The sequence below is a fragment of the Lissotriton helveticus genome, chromosome 4_1, assembly GCF_964261635.1.
Source record: "Lissotriton helveticus chromosome 4_1, aLisHel1.1, whole genome shotgun sequence".
Taxonomy (NCBI): domain Eukaryota; kingdom Metazoa; phylum Chordata; class Amphibia; order Caudata; family Salamandridae; genus Lissotriton; species Lissotriton helveticus.
The window spans coordinates 1,688,374,186-1,688,386,975 of record NC_136063.1 but is presented as its reverse complement, the minus strand read 5'-3'; the positions used below and the strand labels follow the sequence as shown (position 1 = coordinate 1,688,386,975).

Sequence of the window (12,790 nt, the reverse complement as noted above, 5' to 3'; positions counted from 1 at the left end):
CTGGAGGTGACTCAGTACAAAGCGTGCATCATCCAAGAGTAATATGCTGTGAAATGAAATACAGAAACACACATGCTGGAAATAGGTAGCACACTTGGGGGATGCAAGATTAAGTAAAGCATGTGAAATGTAAATAGGAACAAAATCACTGTCATAGATTACCTTAACATTAGGACCACTGGAATTATGCAGCAGGAGAGGGCTAAATTATGTGGCGGGGTGAGTAAATTATGTGGCAAGAAAAGGCAAATTATGCAGCATAAACCGGCACATTTTGAAATAGTATTACTTCATTTCTTTGCCATTTTTTAACTTGGTAACACTGTTTGGGCACTGGTTGCACCCCATTAGTACCAATTTACACACAAAGTTAGCAGTGGGAAACTGAAGTTTGACTATTCCAGCTTTTCAAAGGGCCTTCCCACATGCAGCAAGACGTGTCGCTGCATTTTTAGTAACTTTTGAACCATTTGAGATAGAAAGCAATTTTGTTGTTAAAATCTGTAGATTATGCAGCCGATGATGGATTATGTGGCAAAAGCGTCAAATGCATAATTCTGCAGAAGTCGCTGATGCCGCACAATCGCATAATTCCAGTGGCCCTGACAAACATGCAGCATCAGACTGGGCAAGAAAAAAAGCCCAGTACGAAAATAAAAGGGGCCCCCATTAGTGAGTTAGTTAGCTAGAAAAGTGTCCCATGTTTGCAAACTAGGACAGTTTTAAACTTGTAAAAATATGCCGTGTACGTTTTTTGTAAGGTATGGAAGACTGCACAGATTTGAGTTTGGTGCAGGCAATGTTTGCTTTAATATCATAAAAACCAATAGTAAAAACCGTCTCACCTGACCATAAAGCAGGTCAACAACTAGCCAAAACAAGCATTGGAAATGCAATAGGTCTCGCATTAGAAAAGTTGGAGCTTTGGTTTTGTAAATGACAACTTTTTTTTATGTGTTGGTCTTGAAAATAGCAAAATTAATTGCTTTGTCATTTACAATGCCAATACTTTTAACTTTTTCAAATGTGACACCTATAGCATTTGTAATGCCACATGTTTTGTATGTACGTGACTTACATGTATTCATATAACAAATACAAATGGCTTTTAATTTTTTTAAATAATTAATAGTTAAATAAAAGTTCTTGTAATTTATAATAGCAATAGCTTAAACTATTGTAAATAACTTTTGTGAAGAATATGTGCAGTGTATTTTATTGTGACGAAAATGCAGCCACGTCAAAACATGCAAACAAGTCCCCTAAAAAAATAAGGATGGAGGGGAAACAGTGGCATAGGGGTGAAGTACGGATGAAAAAGAACATACAAACAAGAACAAACAAGGTATTGCAGTAGTTAACAATAAAGCCTTGAGACTAGCTCCTGTTCTGCACTCGTCAATTAAAGTCACTCATAACCAAAGTCTTAACCAATGTGTTGGCCGATTTAATGTTAATGAATAACCATTGAATAGCAACATACATTTCCGATACATGATAATGTTCCCCATCATACAGCTAGCTGTGTGTCATTCTAGGCATGTGGATTATGCATGGCAGGAAAATAAACAAAATTAGTCAACTTGTCAGCTTCTAACTTGCATGTCTCCAGGCATCGGAAACAAACTAAAAGATAGATTAAAAAAAATATTTCTTTAATGCTTGTTGCGTGTTTCCAGCTTTTGCCGAGATTCCAGAGCTTAGAAATTCTCTAGCAGTCACTCGGCACAGGGGAGGCAGGGGCGGGTGCAGGCGCCATAGGCTAAAAGGGTAGGGCGGTTGGATGTTAAGCGCCAAATGGCAGAGAATGAAGAAGAAAGAGAAAAACAAGCAAGTCTTCATTTTCAGCCACGCTGCGATAATATGAGTAACTGTATTGGTCAACCGTTTTTTTTAATGCATTTTGCGGAACTGTTGCAACACTGAATTGATAGTACACGAGTGCAGCCTGATTTGCAAGAAATGTATCTGCAAATACCTACCCTGCTTAAGACTTGGTATCGTTTTAGATGACAGTTTGCACAGTTCTACGTGGCTTTCAATGGGATGTGTAAGTTGAGATGCAATATTGAAGCAATGGCACTTTAACACCGCTCATTTACAAGCATCGGCAATTCAAGAATAGGTTGGAAATACACACGTGTCTCTGCCGGGCTACTATAGTCATGACATACGGACAGCAGCATTTCTCAGCTGTTTAACAATACTGATCCTATGTGAGAGCAGGCATGTCTCACCCGAGTTGTAATACTGATTAATGATTCACCATGTTGCCAGAAATAAAAGAGAAAAGTCACAAGCAGAGAGAGATTACTCCGTAGATGAGCAGCCTCGAGGCTGGGCTGCCCTCCTGCAGGGAAGAGTTATAGAGTCAGGAAGGCACAATTAACAGGTTAGGAAGGAATTTGAAAAGATAGAAAAAGGGAAAAATGCGTCCGTCTTGGCGCAGGGAGAGCCTCCTGTGTCTTCGACCGTGGGAGTGCCGTGAATCGATCTCGGAGCGGGGTGGGGAGACCTAAAACAAGCATTGGCGGCCTAAAAAAATAAATTGGCCGCAAAATGAAGACAAGTTTAAAAAAAAAAACACTGGGAGGGGGGAGGAGAAACACGAGAGACGGCCTGCGGCCGTCAAAGTGAAAGTACGAGGAGAAATGTGACACGGCAGGCAGGGGAGGGGGCGGAGCGGGGAGAGCGGCATGAGGGTGTGAAGCAGCAGGGGCCTGAGACGCGGCCGCCTTTGATGTGGTAATGCGAGGCAGGCAGGCAGGCGGCTGGTGGCATTGTGCACGCGCTTTCACATGCACTGCAACAAATCGCCAGTGGAATCGCCAGTTAGGTAAACTCTCGATAAGCCCCTATTTATCTCGCTCCCGGTCAATGCGCATGCGCATTGAGATAGGTCGCTCGACCTAAAAACGGCCTACATACTGACCTGACAGAAGGGTTGTAAGTGGGATGAAAACAAACTGGGGGTGTCTTTCAAAGGGGCATTGCTGATGTAATTAAGGGTGTGGCTTGAAAACATGTAAGCTATTATAATCTGTGCTTAGCATAGTGCGCCGCCCGACTGGTATTTTGCTGCGTCTGCCATTGCCTACAGAAAATTATTGGAACAAGTAAAATTACACCTACAACAAGCCAGGACTATTGGCTTTGCCAGTGGTTATTAGTTGCATAAGATGAATAAGCAATGTCTACGGCTTCCTTGTATTTAATATTGAAAATGCTGCCGTTTTGACATGATGAGACTGTGAAAGAACTATAACTAGTCTCTTTGAAGTTTCATTGAAGATAGTGGAGGGTGGCACTGATGCAGAGTTAAGATTTGTTTTTTCACTCTGAGGGTGAGGGTAAAAATGGAGAGCTGGCCCGTCTCGTCACCTGCTTTTCAGAACTTTCATTCATTGTGCAGGCACTGGATCAATGTTTTTGCAGGCGAACTTAAGGACATAAATATAGAGCCCCTTTTGAATGGCCATTTTAATTCACTACCGGGTCTTAGACTTGAGTGACCCAGCAGACTTTAAACCCTGCTGCATCCACTTTTACATGCTGATTCTGCTCCTCTGCGTGCACCTCTTGTCTCACTGCTGTATGCACACCTATCTGCTCCCCCCTCCCGCACTCTATTCAATGTGTCTTAACCCATTAATCCCCCTCTCTGCTCTCTTTCCACTTGTACTAGGTGAGCAGTTTCCATTGTGATGCCCCGGTCTATCTTTTGTTTTTCGCCCAGCAGGATATTCTGCTTTACATTGATACAGGGGCAGGTCAACCTTCACAAGCAAGTGCACTGTAATGATCAGTCTAATTGCTGTCATCAACATGCAGATGTAGCCATTAGGCCCATAGAGACAGGCCTGCATGGGGAAATGGTTCAAACAAAGAAAAAATATAAACTCTTAGCGGGTCCCCTGGGCCTCGAAACTCTGGAGTTTGTGAAAGTGCGAGGCCCCAGGGCTGCGAGCAGGCGCGAGGCCCCAGGGCTGCGAGCAGGCGCGAGGCCCTCGGCAGCTGCCCATGCCTAGCGCCGGCCCAGAGCTCATGGGCAGATAGCCTTGTTGCCCCATGGTGGGCCACACCCCCTATTATCAACTTTTTAAACACCTTCAATAAATCCTCTCAAAATTACACATTAATCGGCAAAGCCAAAAAGTCTGGCTTGTTTTAGATGTATGTGTTATATGCGATGTGCTATATTTGGAAACACAAACCTACAACATAAATGCAGGCAGATTAATACATAAGGCACTGCCCAGATGTCTACACACACCCAGCCACACAACATACACACGTCCACAGGCAAGCACATATAGATGTTGGTTGGAAGCATGGATACGTTGATTGTTCAATGGCTACAGTGAATATGGCGATGGGAGTGTGGATTGAGGAAAAGATGCATAAGCTTGAATGAATACATTCATGGTAGCGAACTGATGGATGAATGCTTGGGTGATGATGGATGCATAGAAGTGGCTGAATGAATGAGGGTAAGCAAATACAAGTAGGGTTTAATTGGGATACGAGTAGGTATAAGTAGGAGTACATAGCAGAAGTAAGTAGGAGTTTGCATAAATGGGAGTATTAGCAAGTAAAAACAGGAGTAAGAGTAGGGAGCTCTTACAGTCAGAGCAGGCATAAGTATGAGTAAGAGTAGGAGTGATTGTAGGACTAACAATAAGTGCGGGAGTAGGAAAAAAGTAGGAGTAAATAGAAGAAAGTAGGTATAGGAGTAAGTACAACTAATTAAAAGTAAGAGTATATGTATGAGGAACTATAAATAGAAGCAAGAGCAGGAACAGAAGTAAGAGGTTTTCATCTGAACAGCTTAACAATTCTTCAAAACTTGAGGGCCTTTCCTTGATGCAGTGGTACTATAGGAACGTCATACAGTACAGTACCTCAGTTATTTTATTAAATCAACGATATTGATTTTTTCAAACAGCAGTAATTCTGTGGATGCCCTTACTATCCCCAAATTCATCACTCTTTAGTGATCTAACTTGACATCTGCTTAGATTTGTTGTCTTTATACTTCTTAGTTAGATCTTCATTTTCTAGCCACCAATGTTTATCCTTTTATTCTCAATTATCAATATTTAGGTGCGTAAACTGCACACCTTGATACTGAACATGGTAGTGCATGCGCACATGGGTGGCAGACGTGTAGTTGATTGGGGCCCTCAGTGAGACTTCAGGCTGCTTCAATGTCCTTGTGACATTTTAGTAAACACAAACATTCTTCATGGTTTTTATTAGAAGGTGGTTCTGACACAATAGGCCGCCCGGATTTTTTGCTTTTTGAGCACCTAATTGTTGAGCTTTTGCTGTGGGGAAGCCTCATAAGTTGGGACTCACCCACAGTGAACTCATAATGAAAGAGACTGCCTGGGGATGTTACTGGTGTCCCCCTGGCTTGACCAGGCCACTGCACAGCAGCTGGAGTAAGGGACATAGGGCTGGTTACATGCAGACACAGGTGTACATGCATGTGCATACGTGTAAGGGCTGCGCAGGGGAGATTCCTAGTGTGCGCAGTCCAAGAGTAGCTACAAAGTGAATGGTGTGGAAGGATTTATGCAGAATTGGGTAGTGGCATGGAATAGGCTTTATATACTGGGAAGGAACATGCCGGGGAAAGTCAGTGAGATTTTTTTCTCTGTTTTTCACTTAATTATTCCTCTATGGGGGTGTGGAGCCCATGAGTTAGAGTAACTTTCATAAGGCCTACAGATTCCAGACACGCACTAAAGTGTACTGTAACGGATATGAGAAGGAGTATTCTGCAGTATTCTGCATTCCAAAGTCATATTTGTACTGCTTTTGGGTCATCCAGAACTGTAATTGTTCTCTTAGCCAGCCATAACCAGGCCCTGGCTGGGGGCTGCCCTCAGTAGCCTGGATTGAAGTCCTTTCTTCCCAAAGCGAAGACCTCCTCTCCACAAAGAGAAGATGGGTTGGGCTACAAGCTCATCTACCAGCAGCTATAACTGGGTGCCAGGCACCAGGCTGCACAAAGGAGAGAAAGCAGCGAGGGTGGGAAGGGGCTTTTTCAGAGACCATATGGCCATAGACCTTGGACGACGTAATCTTGAACCAACCCGGAGGCCTGGGCAGGAAGGAGGAAGCAGGAGCAGTAAAGTGATGTGTTGCTGTTTGATAGGACATACAGAGACTTCCTGCCAGACCCCTACTCAACTTTTAAAAAGTGCTTGCATAGAAAGAGAAGCTCTCTCTGGGGTGTGGTCTGCTGAGGCAGAAGGTGCTGGAGCCTGGCGCAATGGGCAGTTGGAAGGAGGTACCTCTGACTGCCTCCAGGATCTTGAACAGCGCCAGGAGAAGAGTACAGGATCACTGCACAGAAGCAGGAGCCTCTGCGCACGGAGAAGAGAGGCCCAGGAGGAGAGACAGGCGAAAAGCTGGTGCAGGGAGCCAGTGAAGACATCTCCCTGCTGAATCCACCCTCTCAGAGACCCAGAGGGTGAAGGAGAGTGCTCCCAGTGGCTGGGGAGCGCCACAAGGAGCAAGAAGAGGCCAAGATCATGAAGATCGGACCCCTGGGGGCTGAGAAATGCCCCCCAGAAGGTAGGCAACCTTTGACCTCCAAGAAGACAGACGACGAAGCGCGTGGGGCTCCGTCGCTGGTCTTGAATGTGCCCCCGGGGTGGGTCAGGTCCCGGGGGCTGCCCCCAACAAGAAGAGGAACCCGGGGAGCACCGTCGTGCTCCCCGGGAAAATGACACATGCGGGGTGCCAGGAGTCCACCCTTGCCCCGTGGATTGTGCATGGAGGGGAGCGCCGTTGCGCCTCCCTCGAGGAGAGTCTAGCGCTCGAGATCCCAACTCCGGGCCCCGTGTGGTGAAGTGGAGGCGGGAAGCACCGTCGCGCCCCCCGCTGAGAGGTCTTTGGGGGCCCAGGACCACATCCCCAGGCACGAAGCAGAGTCGGGGTGCCCCCAGTGAAGTTATACCCCCACGGGGGGCCAGAAGCCCACCCTGGCCCCCGCCGACAAAGAACAGCCAGGGAGCGTTGTCGCGCTCCCCGTGACAAGGAGGAGGGGCCCGGGACCCCATTTCCAGGCCCCAAAGTGACAGGATGGAGGGAAGCGCTGTCGCGCCCCCCGAAGATGTCCGGGAGCCCGGGAGCCCATCCCCAGGCCCCGAAGTGAAGGAGGAAGCCGGGGGACTGCAGCCGCACCCCCGCCGAGGGCCAGCGAGGCCGAGGAGGTCGCCACGTCTGCCCACGAGCGGGCAAACCAGCATGGATGCGCTGGCTCCTGTGGCCATACACGGAGGTGCGGGCCGAGCGGGGAGCCGACAGGAGTAGCCGTGGTGGGCTCCCCGGGCTGCCCTTCAAAGTAATTGGCGAGTCGGAGGCACAGGGTTCCCTTGTGGAACAGGTACCCCGAGACAGACAGAGTGCAGTGAAAGGGGCCCGGGTTGTATCGGTCCCTTGAAAATGCGCCTATCGGCCGGGGGTGGGCTCCCCGAGCCAGGTCACTCACCTGGGGTTCCAGATGGGACTAAACCCTCCAACGAGGGATGCCACGGCCAGAGGTCCACATCGCGGCTCTCCCCAACGCAGCAGGAGAGCCGGTGTTATAATATGCATAGAGAAGAGCCTGAAGAGCCCCATAATGCCTTGCAAGGCATGGGGAAATCCATTGTTTTTGGTGCCTGGTGGCGCCCAGAGGAGGGGTGTCACCCTCATTTGTGGAAGAGGCGCTGGGGGAGCTGCTGGAGAAGCGCAGTCTCCCCCCCCAGCACGAAGAAAAGTCCCTCCCTAAGTCTCATGGGGACTTGGAAAGAATAACCTCTCAAGGGCTCAGCCAGCATTTTAACTCCTCTTGGGCTGCAACTGTTGTTTTATAGCTGGAGGAGGGTTGAGAAGTGCACAAGGAGTGAAAGGCTGAGTTGGGGATGTCTGAAGAAGAGCATCCCCTGGAGATGAAGAGGTGTAATTGCACCTGTAGTGCATTTACCAATGATATTTCTTTTAAAGGGACTGAAGGTCACATGTGTAATGTGAAGTGTCTGTGTAAGGTGATGTCATGAGCAAAGTGGGGTTATGTTGCCAGACATTCCTGCTAGGGTGTCTGGCTGTATATGCGTAATCTGGTGATTTCATCTGTGATGCCGTTAGGGGCTGTAATTGCAATGCATTTGAATGATCCACAAATGTGATGAATACTGTGATGCTCTAACATGTTTTCTTGCCGCTGCGCTTAGGTGAAGGACCGAGACTGCCAGCCCTTAAGATGCAGAGCTATATACTTCGTGGTCAGTAGGACATGCTCAGTCAGGGTTAAGTGTTACCAAGGCAGGATTACCTACTTTAAATGCTTGTTGAGATAATTGGGTGGGTCGCCACAGGAATGGTGCCAGTGTGCAGGGCCCTAGCTCCAGGTTATGTTCCACTAACTGCATTGGGGGCAAGATGATGTGCATACATTGGAGTGGTGGTACTAGATCCCCCCCCGCTGGAGTGGTGGGGATGTTATGGAATGTCACAAAGTAATTCCAACAGCTTATGTATATTTGTAAATTGGTGCATAGTATTGAGTAGTGTGTGTGTTTAATAAATGTACTCTTACTTTTATATAGCAAAGTACAGACTGGACAATCAATTATTGAGTGTTATTTCTGCGCACCTGAAAATGGTGATTACTAGCCCACACCACCTCCCTTGAGTAAGCCTCAGACAGCTCTGCAACGCTACCCTCTGAGAGTCAGGCGCCAAAATTGGGTGTTTGGTTCCCAATGAAGGACAAATGTAGTCATGTTATTAGTGCAGGCCTCACAAATACTGCCTCGTATTCCAACACTTCTGCTTTGAATAACTGAATATTCGCTTGCATTGTTTTTCTTCCCAGAGGACAACCTGAATTGAAGAGATGGTAAAGGACAATTGCACTACTATTGACAGCTTTGTTATCCTGGGTCTTACTCAAATTCCGGAGTTTCAGATCCCCTTATTTGTGTTATTTCTTCTCATCTATTTAATGGTTTTAATGGGAAATTCTATCATCATCTTCCTGGTGTGTGTTGAACCTCGCCTACACAGTCCGATGTACTTCTTTCTAGTCAATTTATCGCTCTTGGAAATCTGTTGCGTTTCTGTCACTCTCCCTAAAATGCAGGCAATGCTCATGACTCAACGCAAAGACATCCCCTTCGCAGCATGCATCATTCAGATGTATTTGTTCCTGAGCTTCACAGACGTTGAAATGTACCTCCTATCAGCAATGGCCTGTGACAGGTATGTGGCAATCTGCAACCCCTTACGGTATTCACTTGTCATGAGCAGGTCCACCTGCCTTCTGCTAGCTGCCACTTGCTCGCTGCTCGGTTTTTTGTCCACGCTGGCACATACCATCTTAATATCTATAGCCTGTTTTTGTGGGTCAACAGAAATTAACCATTTTTTCTGTGACATTACGGCGCTGATGGCATTGTCCTGCTCAGACACTGCTCTCATTGAATTATTTTCTTACGTGGGAGGTGTGATCTTTGGAATAAGCCCCTTCGCAGCAATAATCACATCGTATGTCTATATCGTGACCACCATTCTTAGAATCCCTTCTTCAGAGGGGAAGCGGAAGGCGTTCTCCACCTGCTCGTCCCACCTCATGGTGGTCATCCTGTTTTACGGATCCTGCATAGGGGTTTACATGCGGCCAACCTCGTCCTTCTCCATGGACGAAAACAAAGTGGCCACTGTGGTCTACATTACAGTTGTACCGATGCTCAACCCATTAATCTATAGCCTCCGAAACAAAGAGGTCAAACGCGCCTTGCGTAACATTTTGAAGACATTATAAGACTAGGAAGGCTATTGCTGATGTAAAGCTAAATATGCCAAGGCGCTACACCAATTGACTGGAAGAATGTGTATATTAGAAGTGATGGTTAGAAGGGGTTTCCTTATTCATGAATTCAAATATGTACAGTAATCTGCCAGAGACGCAACAAATCATTGGGGAGTAAGTCATACACATGAGATTTGATACAGGGATCATCAAACAAGTGTTTATTAACCACAGCAACAGAATACAAATCTGTTTACCCCAGAGCCACCATTTGAATTCTAAACTTCAGTTGACTCCTGTACCTCATTCTAAATCACGTCCATGGCGTTTCAACATACTACAGCATCGCAGACACAGCCAATGCCACGGTATCACCCATCATTAACACCACCCCTAAAAATACCACCAAAGAAAGACTTAGATGACCATGCAACAGCCTCTTGTCCAGATACATCATATTCAATATATCTGTAATTATTGTACAGACGAATAGCCCTCCCTTAACACATCTCACAACCCAGTAATTCAAAGAAGGAATGGCTCAGTGTCCACCAGGCACTCTGGTACTGTATTGTAACATTTACATGGTTCATTATGGATCACTGACATTATATCGGCGGACAGAATATCGACTTGCAAAAATATCATGGACAAAATATCGACAGACAGAATATCGAGTTTGTATCTACAAACAGGTAAGTACAAAAATATCGAGTACAAAATATCGTTTACAAAAATATAGTTAATAAAAATATCGACTTAATTAAAAACAGGGTTAAATTAAATTAATAGTAAAAATTATTTACTAAAATATACTTAAAAATACTTAAATTAACTTATAATAATTAAATAATTAATGAAAGTTATAAAAAATATTTTTTACAATCATAGTTGTTGAAACATATATATATAGTAACATAATATAATTAAATAATATCCAATATTATTACCGTTCAATAGCAGAAGTGTAAAAAATACTATTCCCACTCCAGAGAGTGCAACAGTAGGGAAAGCGTTGTATAGCGTAGAGGTAAACATTACTATTCCCACTTCAGTGGGTGCAACAGTAGGGAAAGCGTTGGATAGTGTAGGGGTACAAATTACTATTCCCACTCCAGTGGGTGCAACAGTAGGGAAAGCGTTGGATAGCGTAGGGGTTAAAATTACTATTCCCACTCCAGTGGGTGCAACAGTAGGGAAAGCGTTGGATAGCGTAGGGGTAAAAATTACTATTCCCACTCCAGTGGGTGCAACAGTAGAAAAAGCGTTGGATAGCGTAGGGGTAAAAATTAATATTCCCACTCCAGTGGGTGCAACAGTAGGGAAAACGTTGGATAGCGTAGGGGTAAAAATTACTATTCCCACTCCAGTGGGTGCAACAGTAGGGAAAGCGTTGGATAGCGTAGGGGTAAAAATTAGTATTCCAACTCCAAAGAGTGCAACAGTAGGGAAAGCGTTGGATAGCGTAGGGGTTAAAATTACTATTCCCACTCCAAAGAGTGCAACAGTAGGGAAAGCGATGGATAGCGTAGGGGTAAAAATTACTATTCCCACTCCAGTGAGTGCAACAGTAGGGAAAGTGTTGGACAGCGTAGGGGTAAAAATTACTATTCACACTCCAGTGGGTGCAACAGTAGGGAAAGCGTTGGATAGCGTAGGGGTAAAAATTACTATTCCAACTCCAAAGAGTGCAACAGTAGGGAAAGCGTTGGATAGCGTAGGGGTTACAATTACTATTCCCACTCCAAAGAGTGCAACAGTAGGGAAAGCTTTGGATAGCGTAGGGGTAAAAATTAATATTCCCACTCCAGTGAGTGCAACAGTAGGGAAAGCGTTGGATAGCGTAGGGGTAAAAATTACTATTCCCACTCCAATGGGTGCAACAGTAGGGAAAGCGTTGGATAGCGTAGGGGTAAAAATTACTAGTCCAACTCCAAAGAGTGCAACAGTAGGGAAAGCGTTGGATAGCGTAGGGGTTAAAATTGTATTGTATTGTATATTGTATTGTATTTATTATTTATAACGCGCAACTGTCACCCTACGGGTATCCTGGCGCCCAAACAGGAAAGTAGTCAGATGGAACAACAATACACTAGCTGTCATGTCATATAAAACAGCCGCCGGAACTATTAGATGGAATCAAGGGGATTAAACTTTGGCGAACAGGCATGTTTTCAGGCTCTTCCTGAATCCCAACAGGGTGTCAATTTGCCTGATGTTCTGGGGAAGCTCGTTCCACAGCCTAGATGCAGAAGTGCAGAAAGCTCTGCCTCCCATCCACGATCTCCTGATCCTGGTAGTTGCTGCCAAACCCAGGCTAGAGGAACGCAGGGACCTGGTAGGCTTATACCAGGTGAGCCTTTCCTGTAAAGGAATAGGTCCCATGTTGTGCAGGGCTCTGTACACAATACATAGGGACTTAAAAGCAATTCTACTCCCGATTGGCAGCCAGTGTAGGTCTCTGAGCGCCAACGTAGTGGAAGAACTGCGAGGTCTTTTAAGTGCCAGCTTGGCCGCTATAGACTGGACCCTCTGGAGCCCCTGTAGAATGTATAAGGGGGCCCCTAGATATAGAGAGTTACAGTAGTCCAGTCTGGCCAGGATCACACTCCTAACCACTAGCGGTCTAGACTCATCAGGTAGAAGGGGCAGAATCTGTCTGAGCGCTTTCAGCAGTCCAAAGCAGACACTGATGGTTTTATTGGTCTGAGAGGTCATTTGGAGATCCGCATCAAACAGTACCCCTAGATTGCGCACGATCTTAACTGGGATGCATGGATCAGCTCCCGGCGCAAGCCTGATCTCATAGGAAGGTTGCTGACTCAATTTAGCTGACGAGCAGTATACTACCTCCGTCTTCCCCTCGTTAAATTGGAGGGAGTTTATTTTCAGCCACCTGGAGACCCTGCTCATGCAGTTCTGAAAGGTCTCCATGGTCACTGCCTGTCTTCCTTCTAAGGAGAACACCAGTTGGGTGTCGTT

At 45.9% G+C, this 12,790-nt stretch overlaps 1 protein-coding gene across 1 annotated transcript; it reads left to right on the top strand.

Moving 5' to 3' along the window:
* The first annotated feature begins 8,893 nt into the window (after positions 1-8,893).
* LOC144828205 (olfactory receptor 5V1-like) lies at positions 8,894-9,820 on the top strand. The gene has a single exon (XM_078686295.1). The coding sequence runs from the start codon at positions 8,894-8,896 to the stop codon at positions 9,818-9,820; it is 927 nt and encodes a 308-aa protein (XP_078542421.1).
* Positions 9,821-12,790: the final 2,970 nt, after the last annotated feature.

Coding starts and splice junctions, on each gene's coding strand:
- LOC144828205 (XM_078686295.1), top strand. CDS start 8,894: ATGGTAAAGGACAATTGCACTACTATTGACAGCTTTGTTATCCTGGGT.